The sequence below is a fragment of the Coloeus monedula genome (genome assembly GCF_965178545.1).
Source record: "Coloeus monedula genome assembly, chromosome: 3".
Lineage (NCBI taxonomy): Eukaryota > Metazoa > Chordata > Aves > Passeriformes > Corvidae > Coloeus > Coloeus monedula.
In genome coordinates, this window is record NC_138783.1 from 114,563,979 (window position 1) to 114,586,251 (window position 22,273).

At 46.6% G+C, this 22,273-nt stretch overlaps 1 protein-coding gene across 1 annotated transcript; it reads left to right on the forward strand.

Annotated features, from left to right (window-relative positions):
- Positions 1-8,694: 8,694 nt before the first annotated feature.
- SIK1 (salt inducible kinase 1) lies at positions 8,695-22,033 on the forward strand. The gene is made up of 14 exons (XM_082279356.1): positions 8,695-8,810; positions 8,946-9,159; positions 9,952-10,068; positions 12,702-12,765; positions 12,961-13,122; positions 13,407-13,531; positions 13,646-13,769; positions 14,699-14,922; positions 15,154-15,303; positions 15,907-16,029; positions 16,276-16,501; positions 17,187-17,462; positions 17,983-18,214; positions 18,991-22,033. The coding sequence occupies exons 2-14, from the start codon at positions 9,007-9,009 to the stop codon at positions 19,409-19,411; spliced, it is 2,397 nt and encodes a 798-aa protein (XP_082135482.1). The 5' UTR covers positions 8,695-8,810; positions 8,946-9,006; the 3' UTR covers positions 19,412-22,033.
- Positions 22,034-22,273: the final 240 nt, after the last annotated feature.

Sequence of the window (22,273 nt, forward strand, 5' to 3'; positions counted from 1 at the left end):
GTTTGAGCCAACTCGAAAAATTATCAAGAGTGTGAAACAGGAAGACTTCTTGAAGATAGTGTGTCCTGCTGAGTGTGAGGACAAAGCCGTGTGCTCTCTGGTTGTATCAGCTGTGTAACAGGGGAATAGCTGTAGCTGAAGCAGGAACATCTGGTTTCCTATTTGAGGAGTCACAATCAATCTGCTCCAGTAGCACAAACTGCTTATTTCACCCCAAACTTAAAGCTCGTGTGAAACCATCACTGGAGAATCATCTGGTTTGGAGTTGTCTTGTCAGTATCTGTCTTGTGAAAGATATTTTCAGGATGTCAACAAACAACCCCATCCAAAAAGTTCTTCCATGTTTCTTGTCATCCATGATGGCATATATTTAGATGCCATATGCCCTGTACTTCACTTCCCTGGAAACTCAGGGCTGGCTTGTGCCAAGAATTACACATAAGAAATTTCCCATGTGTTATTGTTCATAGGTTCTTGCTCAGCCCCAGAACTGGAGCGTAACACACGTGTGCACATTGGAAAATAGATTGTCTTGGTGTCTCACTCACAGACTGTGAGCCCACCCACCTCCCCCACTCCTGCTCCCTTGGAGTCATTTCATCAGCTGGGACGCACAAAGCAGGAATTTTGCTAACCCTTCTCCCTCTGAAAGGTTATTTATTGTCTTTGCCTCCATCACAGCCCACGTGCAGAACCAGTGTGCAAGAATGCATCACGCATGATTCAACTCCACGCAAAAATTCTGCTGAGCTTCTCACAGCCGGCACCAATGGGAGCCTTTGTCTGGTGTGTGGCTGCAGAATGCCAACCTCCCAGTGTGTAAAATGCATTTATGTTTTGTTCCAAACAACCCACGTGCACACCCCAAACGCCAGAGGACTCATTACATTCGTGGTCCAGAAAGTGGTGTTTTGTTCTGTGTCCCTGCTCTGCCTGACTCGGGGCGAATGCGATTGGAAATGCCAGAGACGCAGCTCCCAAGTAACGTAAGAGCAGGATTACAGTTTTCCTGACACAGGAGTGGGGTGACAACAATGCAGCTGTCGTAGGAGGGGACGGATTACAGCGCATCTGACAGAGCAGCAATTATAGGAAATGTATTTGCAGGGATGGATGGGTGGAAAACGAATTAAATATGCTGCTCCAGAGGAGGACAATAAAGGTGTGTTGCAACAGTCCTCCCCCCCGCTGGAAAGCCGCATTTCTCACTTGTCCACCGGCACAAACAATCTGTGCTGCATGGCAGGAAATATCCAACACAAATATCACATCAATCTCTAAGGAAGGATACCTGTTTTCGTAACTTGCTCATTGACGAAGGGCTCTTGCTAGTGGCTCAGACAATAGGTGGATATATCAGGTTTTCCCTGTGGAATAACTGTACCACCGGCACCGCGCTGTAAACTCAAGTTTTATTTTGTTTCTGTTTTCTTTCAGAGTGAGCAAAGTAGAAAAAGGGAAGGGGGAGGGGAAAAGCTCCTGATTTTTTGGTATGCAGTAGACAAATGCCATTAAAACCCTCTCAAAAGGAGCCTGTGCACATCCCATTGCCTGGCAGAGGTAAAGGCAGGCACAAGCAGATGAAGCAATTACCTGGGACTCCAGGGAAGTGATTGCCTGTCCATTTCAAACTGCAGCAAGAGCACGGTGAATCTCAGACTCCAGTGCATGAATACAGAAGAAAGGTGAGGGGGGCCTTATTAATTTTGTCCCTGGGGAATGATTTGGAGCTTTCCGCATGAATCACTCACCAAGTGAGGGGAGGGGAGTGGAGGCTGCAGCGAGGGGACATCAAAAGTGCCTCACTCAGGTCACTGTTTCCAGCACAGCCACCAACAAAGGACATACGTGTGTGTGCAGTGAATTCCATTGTCTCAGGATGCTTCCTGTTGGGCACGTGTCCACATCACCCACAGCTGCACGGCCGGGGCACCCCCGCATCCTATGGCACTCCTGTAAAACGCAATAGGACACTTGGGACAGTCAGTCCAAAAGGAACGAGGCTGAATTCCTTCCTGCCCTCACAGACTGTCCCTCCAGCCCAGCACGGGAGCAGACATCCAGTCCCTGCACTGGCTGAAGGATAGCTGGCAGGTCTTTCCCACGTGGGAGCACCTCATGGCAACTCCAGTGGCTGTAATGACACAGGCAACAGCCTTCAGTCTCCTGGCCTGCCCACAAGAAGGGTCCCAAACTCGTTTCCAGCTCTCCCATCAGCCTGGCAGAATTTCCTCAACTCTTTTGTTGGAATCCTAAAGAGAAAAGATCCCAAAGAGAAAAGATCCCACACAAAGAGAAGGGGAAGGATAATTTCGCAGGAATGAAATCCCCTGTGAAATGGATCATGGACATGCCGACATGCCTCCCTCCCACCTCTGCTCTCATATCTGAAGTCTACTTAGCTTTTTTTTTTTTTTTTGTTTTGGAAGCTGGCAGCTTCTGGCTGCTCTTACACTGCTAAACTTCCCTGATAAGTTGTGGCCTAAAAAACCCCAAACAACAAAGCAACGCATGAGCTACTACAGTCTGTAGGATGTTTCAGGGAGCAGTGAGAAGTAATACACACGTTCAACAGAAACTGCTGGGAAAGAGTAGCAAATCTTGGGAGTTGCAGAAAGCAGCTGATGCTGTTTGACCTGCTCTCTGTCCACATTTCATCTGGGAGTGGGAGGACAACATTAAACGACAAGTACTAATCTTACAGAAAGTCCAACCTGATAGAAAAATTACATATAAGTATAAACTGTATTAAACCCAGCATGTACGTAACTGTATTTATACCAGAGGTAAGATTAACATTAACCACTTAATTTCAGTGTGAAGGATGGAGCACTTTGGCTGAGCTCAGGACACACAAAGGTATTTTCCAACTCTGCCATAGACTTGCCTCGTCACTACCATGGGCAAGACACTTCATCCTTGTAGTCTTTTTGCCCCTCCAGTAGTAAAGCAGGTAAAGTGGGGGAAAATGCATCTTTTCCTTTTCTTTTGTGCCTTTTGTCTGTGAAGATTGTATGGTCTTGGTGGGAAAGTGCCTTTTCCAAGTGTTGGTCTGCAGGCATCTGAAGTCCAGGTGGTTCTGCCCCAGGAAGGTCCCTGCCTGGCTGATCCTGATGCCAAGAGTAACAGCAGCTTAACACAGATGTGCTCAGACTCAGGGGCCTTTGGTCCTCTTCAGTCAAATTTTGGTAGAATAAGTGCTTCACCTTGCAGGATACCTTGAAGATGGATGTTTAAAGAGATGTAAACCAAGTGACTTTCATCTAAATTTAAATAGGCACATTTAGATTACAGATGCGTATTCCCTTTTACTACCATCACCACCTTTGGCTATTAAGCTTGATTGGAAAAAACCCAAATTCAAAAGCCATTGTTCCGTGCTGGCTGTTTACCTGCTGCATTTTATTTACCCTGGGCAATGGAAATAACCTGTCCCACTTCTCTTTTTCTACATAATTTTTTCATGTATTTGTTGCCAGCTGTCAGACAGGCTCACGTGCCCAGGCACAGTGGAGCACTGTAAGAGTGACAAACACGGAAGGGAAATGACTACAATGAAACAGAGACACTCTCAAGGGCATAGACCACCTTGTTTGTTCTGTGTTTGTACTTCCCTTTATACAAACAAAGACACTCAGAGCCTTGGCATTAGTGGCAAATTTTGTACCACATTATATTTAGGAGAGTGAAGAACCCCAACAAACCTGGTGGTGACCGCTTTAGAAGCAGTTTCCTAGCCCTAGAAAAGGAGGAATGATGAAGAGAAGGTCTGTGTCCCTTTATCCTGCAAGACAAGCTCAGTGTATTATGCCAGTGAGATGTCATCGCCTTGTTAATTATGAAATGTCATAAACCTTAATGACAAAGATCATTGTTGTGATGGTAATTATGTAACCGTGATGCAATGTTATGACCCAAGACATTCCAGTGGTCTGAAATATATTTGTGGATACCATTGTGGTGCCTCAGTGAGGACATGCTAGCTTTAAAGTATTTTTGCCAAAATTGCAGTGGCAGCCCAGATTTTTTCAAATTCAAAGACACTTTGAAGTCACACTATAAACAGTCATGCACCATTTTTTTCAAGATAATACTTTTGTCTTTGAAATAAGCCTACAAGTATTTTAGTTGGTTATGTCATATTCTTTACTTCAAATGTCAGTATACTTTTTGTAATGTGACACCTCCCATTTCACTTCTTTTTAGGCCAGAGTCTAACTTGGTGTGAGCAGAAGCAGCTCTATTGACCTCAGCAAGGTTTTACTCAATTAAATGTATAAAATAGTCAAACAAATCTGACTTTCAAAATAATCACACTGGTATTTTCTGGGGGGGAAAAAACCCAAACCCAAACAAACAACCACCCCAACAAACAAACAAAAAACACCAAACCAAACCACTCCACCTCCCCCCCCCCCAAAAAAAAAAAAAAAAAACCCAAAAAAAACCCCCCAAAATCCCCAAAACCAAATAACTACAGCTGTACTGCAAGTAGTGCCCCAGCAAACCTGCCACAGAAAGCCAGGCTAGCTTTAACTTTAGCTATGGAGGGTGAATTGGGTAGAAAGGAATGTCTCCACTTCTTGGTTTGTTTTCTTTTTGCCAAGTGAAGAAAGTTGCTATTGTTGTTAGTGTGTTTTGAAACTGATAGAAAACGCTGAGTGAAATGACTAAAGACTGAATTGCTGGAAATACCTGCGAGGTGAGTTCTGGAAGGCATCAGCCTCCATGTGTATTCCCACACACAGATCATGCTGCCCTCAGGGAGGGAGCACAGAGCTGCTGCAATGGAAAAACTTAGCAGCTGTGTCCTCCCAGTTTCTCCCTCTTCCTAGAGGAATCAAAGGAACATCCTCGTGGATATGCTCTGAAAAATGCCTCTCCACTCTCCTCGCTTTCCTTCCCTGATTATGAACAAGCCAGCTCTGTAATTACACCTCTCCCGACCACGGATATCATGGAATCATCCAAGGTGACTCCTCGTCCAGGGTATCTAAAACACCAGAGGGCAGCAAAAGTGTTAAAGCAGAAATTGCAAAAGCCTCAACCTTCCCAACAGCAGCACCTCTCTGAGCTGATAAAACTCGACTGGGTAAGAGGTTTGAGATGCCTTCACAGCATTCAGAGTGAAAGTGGCAGAAAAACGATGCAATTATGACACTACCAAAATTGTGCAATGGTTACTTCTGAGCGGTGCTGCTGGAAGCTGTTTTTACCTGGATGAAGGAAAATGGAAGAGAACCACCAAAAGGCTGCTGAGAATAATAGATGTAGGGGGTCTTTAATTCCCAACAAATGATACAACACTGTTATAACTTTAGAAATTAGGTGGTGCCTCCTTCACTGCAGATGCTCTGGAACAGAGGTCCCTATAAGTACCTTCCACAGGGAGCAGCACTTGCCAGTCCTTCTTGCCTCTTCCATCCAAAGCAGGTAATTAATATCAGGGTGGTGGATCCTCCTTTGGTGAGATCTTACACTCTCCAGGAAGTCCCATGGTACAGATGTCCACCTTTCCTTAGTATGGGAAAATTGTGAGATGTTGGGAAGAGCACCAAATCCAGCTGTCGTCTTCCCATTTTGGAAGAAGGAAATTCTGAGTCCTTTAAAAAGGAGTAAAAATATTCCATTCCTAGCTGAGGCTGGATGTCTTTGAGTGTTCTTTCTAAAAAGACCGGCTCTATTTGCCATTCTAAAACACTTAATCAATTTCAAATGAAAACATCAACTATAATTAAAGGGAGGAAAATCCCACCACAGCAGAGGAACCATTATTAAGGTAATTTTTTTCTTTATAACTCCTGGGGCACTGTTCACATGCAGCTGCTACCGTATGTGCTGTTTGTGCGTCACCTCCTCTTCATGAGCTCCACAGAGAATATACTGTTAGCTTAATAATAACAATAATAACAATAATAATAAGTCAGCTTTTCATGTGAGTTATTCAAGGCACTGTGTAAGCACTAATTGAATGCTACAATAGCCTGGGCTGGCTCTGTGCTATTCCCCTCTTTACAGCACATGCCACAGCAGTCCCATGACTTGGGTCACACCATGTAAGCAGCTCCTGTCCTTCAGCTCCTGACCACCAGCTCTGCCCTTTCCCAGCTCCATGCAAGCCCTGAAGAATGCCAGCAAGCATTGGGACAGCGTGGGTTTTGTGTATAAACAAACTTTGGGTGTTCATTTAAGGTGTTATTTCTCCATTTTTCTAAGAGAAAGAGCCTGCAGTGTAAACACTAAAACTTCACTAAAACATCCTGATGAATCTCTCTCAAGTATGTTGATGATACACAGCTCATGGATCATGTAATTTGATTTATGCAGAGCACCACATCTCCCTCATCCCACCTTTAAATTTACAAAAATGCACAAGAAGCTTGCTGTCCTCCCCTAGCAGGTCGCTCTTGAACCCTTTAGGAGTCATTCAGGACCTTAAGGAGAACATCAACAACAAGTGAAAACAATCTCAGAATCCCAGAAATGTCAGGGTTGGAGTGACCTCTGGACATCACCCAGTCCAACCCCCTGCCAAGGCAGGGTCACCTGGAGCAGTGACACAAGGACACATCCAGGTGGGTTTGGAATGTCTCCAGAGAGAGAGACTCCACAACCTCCCTGGGCAGCTGTTCCGAGCTCTGCCACCCTCAACGTAAAGAAATTCTTCCTTGTGTTGAGGAGGAACTTCTTGTGTTTTATTTTACAGCCATTGCTCCTCATCCTGATACTGGGCACCATCCTCTTGACACCCACCTTAGAGATATTTGTATGTATTGATTAGATCCCCTCTCCATCTCCTCTTTGAAGAGATTTTTACTGAGTACTTTGAAATTTTCAGCGTGAAGCAGAGCTGTAACTTTTCCACCTTATTTCCAGCAGGCTGGCAAATCCAATTTGCATTGTGCCCCTGGATGGAAGAGGAGGGTCATCTCCCAGTGTGCCATGGGCTGTGATGGTCAGGGGAGAGGCTCAGACTAAGAGGGAGAGTTTTCCAGTCAGAAACCCATCTGCTGACTGAAGAATTACCTGTCTGAAACGAGCATAGACTGACTGCAATAGAGAAGATAAAGCTGAAAAACAGATGTGGCAGGCATCATTCAAGACTTATTTTTGAGACTAGATTGGAATTTGACTCCAAGTGTACAAACATTTTGGTCACCTGCTGTGTGGAGGCTAAAGATCTCCCTGTTTGAACCCTGTGCATCTGCTGTTCCACATTTGACCTTGAGAGGAGTTTCTTGGCTGATCAATCCTAAACAACCTCCATAAGCCTTGGTGTGCCAAAGGGAAACTTCCCAGGCCTCACTTCCAGATTGACCAGAGATAACGGCACTGAAGGTGGATTCTGAGTGTAGAGTTGCAATGGTATCACAGGGCTGCATAAATATATGGGACATGGACCTACTGGACAGAGTCCAGAGGAGGCCACCAAGACGATCAGAGAGATGGAGCACCTCTCCTACAAGCAAAGGCTGAGAGGATTGGGATTGTTCAGCCTGGAAAAGAGAAGTTCAGGGTGACCTAATTGCAGCCTTCCAGTGCCTGAAGGAAGCTGACAAGAAAGATTTACAAAGGGCCTGGAGTGACAGGACAGGACAAGGGGGAATGGCTTCAAACTGACGGAAAGTAGGTTTAGGTTAGACATTAGGAAGAAATTCCTTACTGTGAGGGTGGTGAGGCACTGGAACAGGTTGCCCAGAAAAGCTGTGGCTGCCCCATCCCTGAAGTGTTCAAGGTGAGGTGGGATGAAGCTCTGAGCAATCTGGTCTAGTGGAAGGTGTCCTTGCTCATGGCAGGGGGTTGGAATTCAAGGATCTTTATGGTCCCTTCGAACCCAAACCACTTTGTGATTCTATATAGATTTTATATATATATGGCGTCTATTATTCCTTCTGTTGCTGTCGGTGCCCAGCTGGTGGACCCAGAGGGCTGCTGTCCCCAGATCGGGGTGTCCCCAGCCCTTGAGGGAATACTCTGCAGCATCCCTCCAGCACACCCCGGAAAGCAGGGAGAGGGAAACCGGCCTTGCGCAGGGGAAGGCGGGTCCGTTTCCTGCTGCAGGCACCAGTGCAAAGGGCGGGCATCCACAGCCGCCCTGTGCCTTGGGATCGGGAAAAACGCTCCCCTGCAGGGCTGCAGCGGCACTTTTCCCACTGCCAGTGGGACCTCCCCATCACACTGCGCTAGAGGTCCCTCGGTGGCTGGGGACACCGGGGCTCGGCACCCCCGCCGGCAGGACTGACACCGGGGGGTCACCAGCCCCAGGTGCTGTCGCCGGGGCGGTGCCGCAGTCGCGACATCCCCGCGCTGTGGGGACGCCCCGTCGGGAGCCGCCGCCGCGCCGGGGAGCGACCCCGCCGGGAGGGGAGGGCGGGCCGGGCCGGGCCGGGTCGGGGGGTGGGCAGGAGACCCCCCGACCCCCCCCTCCATCCCTGCCTCCCCCCGCCCTGACGTCACCGCCCCCCCGGGTCTCCCGGGCGACGGCTCCATCAGCGCCCGCGTCAGCGCCGCCCGTTCCCTGGCAACGTCCCGGTGTCTCCGCTCCCCTTCAGCCCCGCACCCGGGCGCGCGTCTCGCTGGCGTCAAAGTGACGTCAATGGGCCCGTCTCGGCTTTCGGCGGTGGGCGGGGGGAAGAGGCGGGCGGGGAGGGCGGGCGGTGCGCGGATGGAGGCGAGGGGCGGGCAGGGCGGGGGGCCGGGACATCCCGCGTGGTGCCGCCTGCCCCCCGGTGCGCGCTCGCCCCGCCGCACACACGCACCCGCCCGCCCGCCCGCACAGCCCTGCGCGCACACCGCGCTCCGCCCGCCAGGTACGAGGCGGCTCGACGGCCGCTCCGCCGGGCTCTGCGCGGCCGCGGGGGGAGCCGGGCCGGCGGCGGCGCGGACGGGGCGGGCAGGGCCGGCGGAGCGCGGCTGACGGGCGCTGCGGTGCCGTGTCCGTGCAGGTGCTGCGCGGATGCTCCCGTCCTGAGGCGCGGCCAGCGCTGCCCGCCCCCCGCCTGAGCCATGGTGATCATGTCCGAGTTCGCCTCGGCGCCCGCGGCCGCGCACGGCCAGCAGCGGCCCCTGCGAGTCGGCTTCTACGACATCGAGAGGACCCTGGGGAAAGGCAATTTCGCCGTGGTCAAGCTGGCCCGGCACAGGGTGACCAAAACGCAGGTGGGTGCAGAGGGGGCAGCTCTGCTGGGTGACCGGAACGCTGGCGGGGCGCGGGGAGGGAGCGCGGCGGCTCCGCGCAGCCCCGCGGGCGCTGCTTCCTTCGCACGCCCGCGGTGATGCCGCGGTTCGCAGGGGCTGCAAGTTTTCCCGCTAGGTAAAATTAAAACTCAGCAAGAATATATGCAAAAAAACCCCAGCCCAGCGCCCGCAGTTCTGAGTGCTACTGTAGCTTCGTGGAGTTGCTCTTAGTTTGCTAAAAACGCCCTGCAAATAAAGGATCTCTTGAAGACTTGAGATGTTTTGGGTTATTTTTTTTCATTCAGTGTTCTTCAAGAACAAAGGACTTGGGGTGTTATTTGCAGAAATAATTTTTTCATGGGCGTGCAGCCGTATTTATACTTCTAGTGCATGTCAGAATCGCCTCAGCCGCTGCAGTAGGAGATAGTCTGCTACAGGAATCTGTTTTTCACTGGTATGGGACGGATTAAAAGATTTACGGAATCCTGTCCAGCGCTAATTTCTGCAGTTGTGTTCGCTACCTTACGTGTAATCCTTTGACGTAGAAAAGAAAAACGAAAACGTTCTGTTCCGCGAATTCTGTGCGGTTCAGAAAAACAGAATCAGCTTTGTCAAGTCCGTACTTTGAAAGCTACTTTAAAAGCTACTTTACTTGGATTTTGTGAGTGATGTGTTTGTGCTGGGGTGTGTATTTTTTTTGGTTGTTTTTAAGATATTTTAACAGCGAGAGTACCTGTTTTGTAATGCCTGGGGTTGTATTATTTAAATTTGCAGGTTGCAATAAAAATAATAGACAAAACAAGGTTAGATCCAAGCAACCTGGAGAAGATTTATAGAGAAGTTCAGATAATGAAGCTTTTGAATCATCCCCACATTATCAAGTTATATCAGGTAAGAGTTCAGCTTTGAAGCGCAGCACGTAGATAAAATACGCTTGTGCTCTTCTCTTGCACGTGATTTTTATATCCAGTATTTGCAGAGAATGCATATTGAAATTCTTTTGGAAAGCAATAGAAATAAACTGGGTGTCTTCAAAGTGGTTCTTCATTCTTTGAACAAGATTCTGGTACATTAGACAGCTTTTTGACAAAATGCACTGTAAATTTACAGTTGAAACCAGGCTGACGTTTGTTTCAGATTGAGGAATGGGTTATCTGAACTTATATGGTTAACTTGCCTTTCCTGTCTCCTCTGCTTTTCCCAGTTTAGAGGACTGGAACTTCTTATGTGCATTAGATAAGAGGAAGACTTAAACTCACGTTTGGTGGTAGAGAGGGAAGCACTGAAGTTGAAGGGAAGGGATTTAAAGTTAACTAAAGTTAACCGGAAGGGGTTTAAAATCACCAATAATTAAACCAAATTAATCTAAGTAGGAAGTCTAAGTGGAAATTTAATCAAAGAATTCGATTAGTGAAAAAGGAAAAGGTGGTAAATGTTGGTATCTTAGAATATGGCAAAAAATGACCTGTTTGGTTGTTCTGTTCCAGTTTGTGTAGTTTGTAAAGTGAATTTTAAGTATCTTTCCCCTGCAGAGTTTCACAGCATGAATTTTGGCTTAGATTTGTTCAGTTTCTGCACTGATGGATATTTTTAACCGTAGGAACAAATGAATGTGTTGTGCAGAAAACAGGATCACACTTGCCTTGTGAGCAAGGACTGCTTTGCAAATTCTAAATGTTAGATCTAAGTAGCCTTTGGTGTACGTTCCTCTTAATCATGTCAAATAATGCCGTGTGGATTTAGGAAGAAGATGACAGAACAGTTTGGGTTGGAAGGGACCTTTAAAGGTCATCTGGTGCAAGCCCCTGCCATGAGCAGGGCAGAGGTATCAGTCTCTCTGGACCTGTCTAAAAGGGCACGGGGAGGAAAGGTGGAGATGGATGAAGCAGCAGGTCTGAAAGTCCGTGTGCAGTAGTAAACAGTATTATCAGCTGCAATCTTACTGCTGGGTTTGTTGGCTTACAAAAACAAAGAAAAGAAGAAAAAAAAAGAACAAAAAAGTTTAATTAACATGTAAGGCTGAAGAGCCAGTAAGGCAGGTGCTTAGGAAAGGCATTATTTGAAAGACCTTGACACACATGAAGTGTTTGTGTTTATAGTGTTACCCATCATAACAAAAATGATTCTGTGTTAACAGCTGACGTCAGGGGTGCCCATGGGGCAGTATAGGACATACAGAAACATTCTAACAGTTTGGTTCAGTTCATTTCAGTGGAATGATGTGGGTGAAAATACTGTTGCGGAGCGTTTAGAAAAGCAGGTTAAATTCCATCTCGTTGAACCACTTCACTTGATGCAGCAAATGACGTTGGTAGTGGACCATAATTTCTTTTCAGTAAAGTTTTCTTTTCTTTGTTGTTGTAACTGATGCTTTACCTGTTTGGTGGAGGCTGAGAAGCAGGGATGGAATTAGATGACATACCAATGTAGGGTGTGTGTTCTTGTATTATTATTTCATCATTGTTTTAGTTTCAGCACCGCGTCTTAATTGCATCCAGCTGGCAACTTTCCCAGAACACTTTCCTTCAGTTTTTTAAACTGGGAACCTCTCTTCCTTTGCTCCTTGTTTGTTTATTTTCATTTCATGTCTGTGTGTACTTGTAGTGAGGGGAGGAAAGAGTCTTTGAAAAAGGTTACATGTTGGGAGCCTGGAAGTTACAGCCTTTGAAGTAGAATTGAGGCTTTTTGGATTGTTAACCTGTTGTGAGCCTCCTCCTTCCAAAACAAAATATCTGCTCCATGAGAGGGAAATGTTTCCAGGGAAATGTTGTATTCCAAAATCTGAAATGCAACATTTGAAAGATGTGCTGTGGTAACTGAAGATGAACTTGGAAATGCTCAACATTTCTCATTCATTGTTTGGATTTTAGTTCTTTTTTTTTTTTCCCTCCAAAGGCAAAAATTGTGAAATATCAAAGCAAGTTGATACTAGATTGATAGGCAGTATATTGACAGGTGTTGATGTGCATCAAGCACTGCTGTTACACAAACAGCAGCCTGTTATCACTTGCACAGGAGGCTCCCCATGTCCCAGCCAACTCCAAACAGGAGCAGGGGATCTGATACCACTTCTTGCTTTGTCCACGTTGCAGGTCTCTCTGCTGATCTGAGCCCCCACCAGCCTTGAGACAAAGACGACTTTAGATAAACTTTTAAGTGTCTTTGCATGTTCAAAGTACGTCACATTAATTGTAAAACTATATATAACAAAAGGGGAGTGTATAAAATTAGCTAAACACTCGTCTACTATCTTATGGAGATTAGGTAGCATGGTAATGGTGAGAAGAACAATGGCCTGGGAAACCATTGTATAATGTAGGCACATAAGCCTTGATTTGTTATCTTTATCATTACCAGTTTGCCTGGAAAGAGAACTGTGGTGCAATATTAGATGCCTTTACTGCCAGCTGCTGCAGCAAATATAAATTTGAATGGGTATAGTTGAGAATTCACACAGAAGAATAAATGAAACTATAGAGCTCTGCTTTTTTTTTTTTAAACCGTGTCTTCTTGTGACTTCACAGGTTATGGAGACAAAGGATATGCTGTATATTGTTACTGAGTTTGCAAAGAATGGAGAAATGTTTGGTAAGTCCTCACTGATGGAGCTCACAGTTCCTTAGATTTAGAAACCATGCCTTTGTCATTCCTGAGTAACAGACATATTCTGATTTAAAACCCAGGGCTTGCGCTGTCAGCTGTCAAACAGCAAGTGCAGCACCTGCAGGATTATGAAAAATTTCCTGGGGGTGTTTCTACATCCTCTCTGATTTTTTCTTGCAGATCACCTGACCTCCAATGGGCACTTGAGCGAGAGCGAAGCGCGGAAGAAGTTCTGGCAGATTCTCTCAGCGGTGGAATATTGTCACAGCCACCACATCGTGCACAGGGATCTCAAAACAGAGAACCTCCTGCTAGATGCTAACATGAATATCAAATTAGCAGGTAATAGGAAACAGGAGGTCACTTCATAAAGAACATCAGGCATGTAGTCACATTGGGTCTCCCTAGGATGATGCTAGAAGTGTATTTGTGTTTGTGTAACTGAAAATGAAACAGTAGTCACAGATATTTCTCAGAACAGATTTTGTGAACTGAAGGGAATAGCTTAAATGAATGGGCAGAAAACAGAGCAACGCATCTGTTCCTTTCTATCCATTTTCTGCTACTTCTGAAATATTAGTGGTTGAGTGTTGTTGTCTTACCCCAGATTTTCACCTTTGTTTCAGACTTTGGCTTTGGAAACTTCTACAAGTCGGGAGAGCCCCTCTCCACTTGGTGTGGAAGCCCACCCTACGCAGCTCCAGAAGTTTTTGAAGGCAAAGAATACGAAGGACCTCACCTTGATATATGGGTGAGCTTGCTCTTCCTCAGAACCTGCATTTCACACTTTGTGAGGGTCTGTGGGCCTTCAAAATCGTCATTTTTCCTGGAGTCACTCATGTGCTGTGCTGTTTTCTATTGGCAGAGCCTTGGGGTGGTTCTGTATGTCCTTGTCTGCGGTTCCCTGCCTTTTGATGGACCCAATTTACCAACCCTGAGGCAGAGAGTGCTGGAGGGGCGGTTCCGCATCCCGTACTTCATGTCTGAAGGTGCTTTTTTTTTTCAGATCCTTAATGTTAGAACAGGTCCTATAAAGGAGTAGCTGTCCTGTTTGCAGCTGGCAATTACTTTGTCTTTATATATTCAGTAGTTTCTGTAGGGCAGAACACGTTTTCTTTTCTGGGATCTGCTTTATGGTGCATCCAAAAGGCTGTAGTTTCCTTTCTTTGAGTATCCCTATGGATTTACAAAAATACTTGACACCCTAGCTGGAGAAATAATCACTCAGAAAAGAGAGAAAATGGGGTTTTAATGAGACTAGGCTACAGTGCTGAGATGGGTGTAGTTCTCCTAAGGTATTTTAGCTATGCAGAAAGGGTGTATTCCAGTGTGGCTGTGCTGCCAAGGAGAGCAGAAATAGTGGGACTTCGCAGTGTTTCCTGAGAACTCCAACAGTCTGATGAGAAACATGAAGAGTGTTATCACCTCTCTCTGATTTGGTTTCAAAACCGAGTGAACGTGCCTCTGTTGTCACGTGGAGATTATCTGCTGAAGTCTGAAGTTTATCAATTGTAGCCATGAATAGCTTTATTTCCTGGTTACAAATAAATAAGCAGTATATATGGACCAGGAAGTTGTATGGGATGGGGTTCTGTACTACATTCTGACCTATTTTATGTAGATGTAATGCCATTAAACCTGCATCCTCTGAAAACCAGCTCTTGTACAAGGTGCAAAGCCACCTGATATCCAGTACAGCTTCATTTCCTGCAGTGAGGTGTTGTTTTTATGATATGTGTGTGGACATCTCTTGTGCTGTCTGGAATATTTGATAGTCAGATCAGGCATCAGCCACTCCCAAACCTTTAATTCCTGTTTTAATAGGCATCTTACACTTGCTGGGAAGTGTTCCTAGCAGTGACCTGGGGCTGGGATGTTATTTTTACCCCTTGCTCATGAGTTTGTCTTTGTCACCCAGACTGTGAAACACTAATCCGACGGATGCTGGTTGTGGACCCAACCAAGCGGATAACCATCTCCCAAATAAAGCAGCACAGGTGGATGCAGGCTGACCCCTCCCTTCAGCAGCAGCAGTCCTTGTCCTTCTCCATGCAAAACTACAACTCCAACCTGGGTGACTACAATGAGCAGGTCCTCGGGATCATGCAGACCCTTGGCATTGACAGGCAGAGGACTGTAGAGGTGAGTTCTTGCCCTTTAGATCCTTCTTCAGTGGCTACCAGAATGCCAATGGTGCAGTTATGTGTCATTCAGTGACTGGCCTTAATCTGGTGTCACAGCATAAAATCTTCACCGCCCTTCTGGATTTTGCTTTTTTTTTTGAGCATGCTACCCTGAGCCCTTAGTGATGAGTTTTGGCTGCTTATCTCCTGAGTTACGTGTAACTTAGAAGGCCCTTCCAATGTCTTCCAGTCTCTGCAGAACAGCAGCTACAACCATTTTGCTGCCATTTATTACCTGCTCCTGGAGCGCCTCAAGGAGTACCGGAGCAGCCAGGTGTCCACTCGGCCGGCAGCCGGCCGGCAGCCGCGGCCCAGGAGTTCTGAGATCACCAACACTGAGGTGAGGAGAGGCACCGGGGCCTTTGGATCTCCTTTCTGTGTAACTGCCAGGATTCTGAAAACCAGTTCTGGCAGTGGTGCTCTCTGACAGGACACAGCCTGCTGTTCTTCAGCAGGAGGCTGAGTGAATATTAATGCCCTGTTTCCTAGGAAGTGACCGCGGGTCATGTCATGGTCCAAAGAATAGTCTGCCTCCAGTGCAGGTCAATAATGAGCCACAAGATTAGACTTCTCATGGAAATCTGCCCTCTTAGGCATGGCTTGGTTATGCTTCTTTGTTGCATATCCTGTAGGTTCCTCAGAAGAACTCCATGAGTCATTTAATGTGTTTTTCTGACATTCTTTTTATTTTCTTCGCCCCCACCCTCTTTAAAGTGTGGTTTGGGTGCCTTTGCAAATTGCACTTCCAGTTAAATTGCCTAACTTAGGAGGAGGAGTTCTGTGTTTGTGTTGGCATTGATGGATTAGCTTTGTTCGTTTTCATAGAAAGCATGAGGAGAAAGCTTGCAGGGAAGGTAGCTCTGAGGCTCTGTGACTCTCCAGTATCTGAAAAGTCACATGGAGCAGTGTGTGTGACGGCTTCTGTGCATTGCTCTCTCTCCAGATGCCTCAGGACAGTCTCACTAGTGAAACCCTTCGATCATCTCTGCTTTACCAGCAACCTCAGAGCCTGATTCAGCCATCCTTGCAGGCCGAAATGGACTGTGACATAAGCAACCCATTACAGGTTGGTGTTCCCAGCTAAACTGTGCATTGCTTCTTTTTTTCCACTGTTCTGCCAATCCAAAACAATGGGGGTTGTGACTGTTGTTGTCTCCCTCCTACGTTTTGTTTGGCATTTGGGCATGGTGTCACCATAGCCTCTCAAACAATATTCCTACTGAAGACATGCCGCAGAATTGTGGAGAGTATTAAAAGGCAGTTCAGAAATGAGCAAAAGACCCTGAAGTCTGTGATCTGGCATGTTTTCCAGCCTGTGTTCTTCCCTGTGGATACCAACTTCAACGGGCTCTTCCGGAACCGCTCCATCTCCCCAAACAGCCTGCTGGAGACCACCATCAGTGAGGAAGTGAGGCAAGAGAAGGAGCTGGAGGATGAAATTAAGGCATATGACCACCCCATCTGCATCCCCAGCAACACCAGCAGGAGGCACACCCTGGCTGAAGTGACCACCCATTTCTACCAGCACGTCCCTCCATGTAAGTAAGTCTGGGAGAGATGAAGGGTGTCTGTAGGCAGAGGAAAAGAGCAGAGGAGGAGTGCCATAGAGCCCAAATGCTGAAGGAGGATGTGCTGATTTTACCTTGGCTGGGATAGGAAAGCCTAGAAAAGAGGTCTGCCCTCCCCAGTTCTGTCTTCCTACAGGTAAGCAGGGCCCTTAGGGAAGACAAGCTGTGCTGTTGTATTTCATCTAGATCTCTTCAGAGGGGAGTGTGCTCACAAGCAGGACACAAACCTGGCCTGCTTGCTTCCGCTGTTGTACTGGGGGAGGAGAAAGTACCTGAATTTAACAAAAAACTTCTTCTCACTAATCGTGCTTGGTACATACCCAGACCCTGTGAACCAGCCAATAAGCACAACTGTTCACAAAACAATAATCCTGGTTGTGCTAAAGAAACGCTCTGTGCCTGATCCAGCACAGCCTGGTGATGCTGGCGTTGCTGGCAGAGCCCTGCCAGCTGGACAAGAGCCCAAACTGAGGTTATTTGTTGGTGACCCCTTGCTGGAGTCAAGCCCTGGGACAACACGAGTTGCTGCACACCTCTCCAGCTTGAGGCTGTTTATTAGTGCCAGTGTAGGTGGGCAGAAGGCTCTGATGTCATGTTTGTTCCTTTCTGTACTCATCTTGGGAATGTTCTCTCTCTCCTTCCTTCCCCTCCATAGGTATAGTCATTTCCTCCTCTGCCAGCCCCACAGAGGGAACTAGTTCAGACAGCTGCCTTACTTCATCTTCAAATGACAGCTCAGTGGCCCTGAGCAGCTGTTTGGCAGGTCAAGTAATGACGGGGAGCCCGGCCACAGCAAGGATGACGTCGCCTTTCCTCGCTTCCCAGTCTGACGCTCCCGTGTTACAAGTCCAGGGCTGCATGGGAGGTGCTTCTCTCCTGCCTGTCAGCTTCCAAGAAGGAAGGAGAGCATCTGATACCTCATTAACTCAAGGTAATGTCTTCCTGACTTTGTTGCTGAGGAATTGCACCCTCCCAACAGCCACTGGGAAAGGTAGGGTGCAGGGAGACTTGCTGCCCACGCTGAGGCCGGACACCTGGATATTCTGCCTCTTGTCTTCCCGGGCCCTGAGGGAGGGTGGGATGCCCTGAGGAAGGTGCCTGGAGGAAAGGTTCCCAGACACTGATTCAGCCTGCCCATGGAGATATTTCTGCTGCCGTGAGTGGGATGGCAGGCTCCACCTTCCTCCTAAAATATGGAGTGCACAACGTCACGATTTCTCTCCGGCTTTTCCTTTGCTGTGCATGTTCATCTGCACAAGGGTGCAGCTGTCCCAGTCCCTGTTCCATTCCCTAAATCCTGTTCTGACCACCAGGCAGAGGGTGAATGTGAACTGGAGTCTCTTGTAGCCCAGTTCTCACACCCAGGAGGGCAGTGCCCAGAAAGGCTGATCTGTACTGTAGGCAAACGCTGAGGAGGATTAAAGTGCATTTCTTTTCCTCGTGTCCCACAGGCTTGAAGGCTTTTAGGCAGCAGCTGCGGAAGAATGCTCGAGCCAAGGGGTTTCTCGGCTTGAATAAAATCAAAGGCTTTGCTCGGCAGGTGTGTCAGTCCTCCTCCTCTCGGGCAGCAAGGAGTGCCATGAGCCCTTTCCAGCACACACAGCCCAACACCTGCATGTACAGCAGCAGTGGGAGCAGCAGAGAGGGGAGAAGCCTCCTGGAGGAGGTGCTGCAGCAGCAGAGGTGAGGGAGGACCTTTGCTGTCTTTTTGTTGGGTTTACTTTGGGTTAGGGGTAAGCAAGGAGGAGTAAACACAACAAAAGAGGTTGGGGGTTTGGTCATTGGGGGTTCCTGTGCTCCATCTTTTCTGTGTGGCAGTGGGTAAACTGCTTGGCTTCCTTTGTGGCTTCCTGCCCTGGCACATGTAACACAGGATGTGCAATTCCACTCAAAAATCTCAATGTCCAAATATTTGGAGGTTGCTGAATTGAGAAGCAGTTTGGTAGTGTGGGGGAAAACATTGCTTCTCCCTACTGCAAGCTGTGTTTTTCTTTGTTAGTTTTGGGAATGATTTCTTTCCTCCTCTGCCTCCTCCTGTAATTTTCCCATGGCAAGGAAGTGAGACCTTGTAATTTGGAAAAGTTACAGCCCACAAAGGAGGCACAGTTCCAGTGGCCTCAAATGTCATGTGTGGTGGCACCTCTTCGTTCCCAGAGAAGCAAGATGGAAAATTGAGCTTCCGGTTTATCTGCACACATTGTCTCTAGAACATCTATTATTAGGTGGCCAAATCGTGACCAGATAAACTTGGTTGTGATAGTTGCCCTCTACAGAATGAGGAAAAGCCTGGTATGGGCAGCTTGCTTTGATTGTACTGGCTGGGGTAAGGAGAGGTTTGATCGAGAGAAGGGAACAAAGGGGAAAGTTATGATCAAGGTTAGGGGCAAGAAAGGAAGGAATAAAGCATGAAATTATCCTAGCAATGCAAATTAACCTCTTCCCCCTTGGATTTTGTCCAGAATGCTCCAGTTCCAGCATCACCAACTACTCCAAACAGCTTGTCCCCAGACTTCCCAGACATCTGCAGCAAGTGGCATCCCCTCCTCTGACGGGCCAGGTACCTGCAAAGCCTCCAACTCCATTCTGCTGTCAGAGCTGCAAAGAGAGAACTCGTTTGAGCTGGCCTTTGCTGGCAGCAGCCAACTGCTCCAACCTCATTTCTTTGGCGTGAGTGTGTCTCCGGTGTCGTCGGCCGCTCACCTGCTGGACACTCACCTGTACATCAGCAGCAGCGTCCCCCCGCTCGCCGCCACCTTCTCCCAGCAGCAGAGCTTCTCCGCGCCGTCCCCGAGCTACGACGCCGTCGCTCTGCAGCACGGGGACTGTGAGATGGAGGACCTGACTTCCAGCCAGCTGGGGAAGTTTGTGCTGGTCAAGTGAGAGCTTCAGGCTGCTCTCGTTGCGGGGAACTTTCAGCACTGTTCCGTGGCTGGCTGGCGGCGTGGGGACGAGTGACTCTCAGAAGCAATAAATTTTGAAGTATGTGAAGAGGCTGTCTGGCTCAGAAAGCTGGCAACTTTATAGGACTGAAACAAGCAATATGTATGTCTTTTTGCTTCTACTATTCTTGCACTGAACAAATACGAATAGAAACTGATTTTTTTTTTTTTAAAGGAAAAAATAATGATGGGGCAGATGGGTGGGGCATTTGTGGGGGCAGGGAGGGATGTGGTTGGGGAAGAACTCTTCGGTACTGTACTCAAGTCAGACCAATACAGCTCTGCTGTTATGCAAGATTAGCAGCTGTCAGTAGTGGTGACACAGCAGGGAGAGGCTTTTCAAAGAAGGGACCAGAGCCTCCCTTTCTCACAATATTCATTTATGGGTTTGTGACGATGATTACCTCTTTTAAAGAAAATAAACAGAAAACCAGTGGCATGAAGCATTATGCATTCATAGGAGACAAAAATGGAAGCATTGCCATTTGTTGTTTTTCCTTTTCCCTCCTGTTAACGCTCATTTTATTTAAAGGAACCAACATCCCCATTCCACACCTCCCAGTTACACATACTTTAAATGAAAACTGTGAACTTCTTCCTTGATACATCAGCTGGAAAAGCTTAGCATGCCCTTCTAATTAGTACAGAAGCAGTAACTATTGGAAATGTATCCCTTGGTAATGAGGATCCAAATTGCATAATGCCTGGTCTTTTGCAGGGATGTTTGTTTGGGAGTGTGTACATACACACAGGTGCACACATGCCTATATTTTGTTGGTCTGGGTAATCTTTAGGAATCTATAAACTCTAAGTTTGTTCATATTCTTGCCGAGGCACTGAGGAGGGAAGCAGCAGCACCTGTGGGGTAATGGGAAGGGTTTTCTTTTTAAAAAGCCCTTCTGGAGGTTGCCTACAAAGTTGTCTGAGGGGTATTTCTTAGTGCTGCACATCGTTATTTCCGCTGCTAATTATGTTTTTATGCATTTCATTATCAGGGTCCAAACAGAACTGACTCTTGGGGAAATGTGCAATATTGAGGTTATAATTATATAATGGCAAAGACAAAAGGAATAGGCTAGAACAGAATTCTACTCTAACAGAGTACAGCTTTTTCTGAACAAAACTGTATTAAAAGTGAGTAAAACAGCACAATCTTTGGGTGTTTGTTTTTAGTTGGTTTTTGTTTTTTGGCATATTAGCAAAACGAGGTTTTGGATTAGATGGGTGTTTTTCGTATGGTTTTTAATGCTGTATATGTATATAAATAGGAAGCAGAAAACAATATAACACTAGTTATTTTTTATATTTTGTAATATGCTTCTGTTGTGTTTCTGGTATAAACCCCAACTCCCCTGCCGAGGCAGACCATGACTTCTGTTGGTGTCAGTGGAGGTTATGCTGAGGTCTAGAGGGGAGGACAGGCTGTGCTCCTACAGACACGAGTTGGGGAGTGCATGCAAACTTTGGAAGCAGGTGAGCAGGCAGTGAGACAGCTTGGCTGGGAGCTGCCATCCGAGTGTCAGAGCATGGCTGTGTTCTGTCTAAATGCTTAAAGGACCCATCTCCCTAGTGTGACACAGGGTGCCTTCAAGTTACCTTGGCTTCATGCAACCTGCAGTATTACACATTTGCAAATAATATAGAGACTTGTTTTGGGGTGGTTTTTTTTTTTTGGGTTTTCTTTTTTGTTTGGTTTGTTTAGTTGTTTTTGGGTTTTTTTAAGAAAAAAAAAAAAAAGCCAAAGATTGACCAGGTTAATTGGTGGGAGTAGGAAGGGTTGAAGATGTCGTGTGGCTCTGTCTGTGGCTCTCCATAAATGACCTCTTCATCTGTGTGTTGTGTCTGTGTGTCTGTATTGGTGCATCTCCAGCTTGCCACTGCTGCTCCGTGGTCTGGAAGCTTCAAAGTGACAGAAAATTGCTCGAGTTGAACTCCTGTTAATGAGTGGTGCCTTGCAGCAGAGAAAACACCAAAGTCTCATGCTCATTTGTAGTGTGGGTTTAAAAGAAAAAAGCCAAACAACACCCCCCAAAAAAACCCATCCCAAAAAAGAGATTGCATGGAGATGGCTGGAGAGGAGGGCAAGAAGAAGCCAACTTGTCACAAAGCAGCAATTTGGCCTTCAGTTTTGTAAGCGGTAGCACACGTACTTAAACCACAGAATTTCCTCCTCAATTTGTGTTTTGTTTAATGCCAGGGATCTAAAGGCCACAGATTCTTTTGTTTCCTGTCCTGAGCAATGACAAGCACTTTACTTTCATAGTATTTTTTTTTTCTTTTCCAATTGCTGTAGAACCTCTTTGGAATTATTGCTGGAGCAGAAGAGGTCATTTTAAAAGTCTGGGGTTTTTTTGTAGATATCTTGACAGTGCTGTTCTGCAGACTGCAATGCAATAGGGTATTTAAAGACACTACGTGATTGGTTTAATTGAGATGTATAGTTTATTTTTTATCATGACTGAACAATCATTTTATTTCTTATGTTAAAATGAGAGGTGTACACCAAAATGATTAGTTGATGTGTTTTATTTAATATTTAAATAAAAAACTGTTTTAAAATTGTTGTCCTGCATGTGATTCTGTGGAGTATCTTCACCCAATGCACTTACGATTTGCATAGTCAAGACTCATTTTCAAGCCAAAGTCCATAGGACACTGCTGACACTTTCTATTACATCCTAAATGAAGAGGGATGGCGGGCTCACAAATCTGATAATGGGATATTGAGCCTTTTGCTGGTAAGCAATCTGTCTGAATTTAACCCAAGTCTGTGGTAATCGGGTTATGAAATGCAGCAGCACCA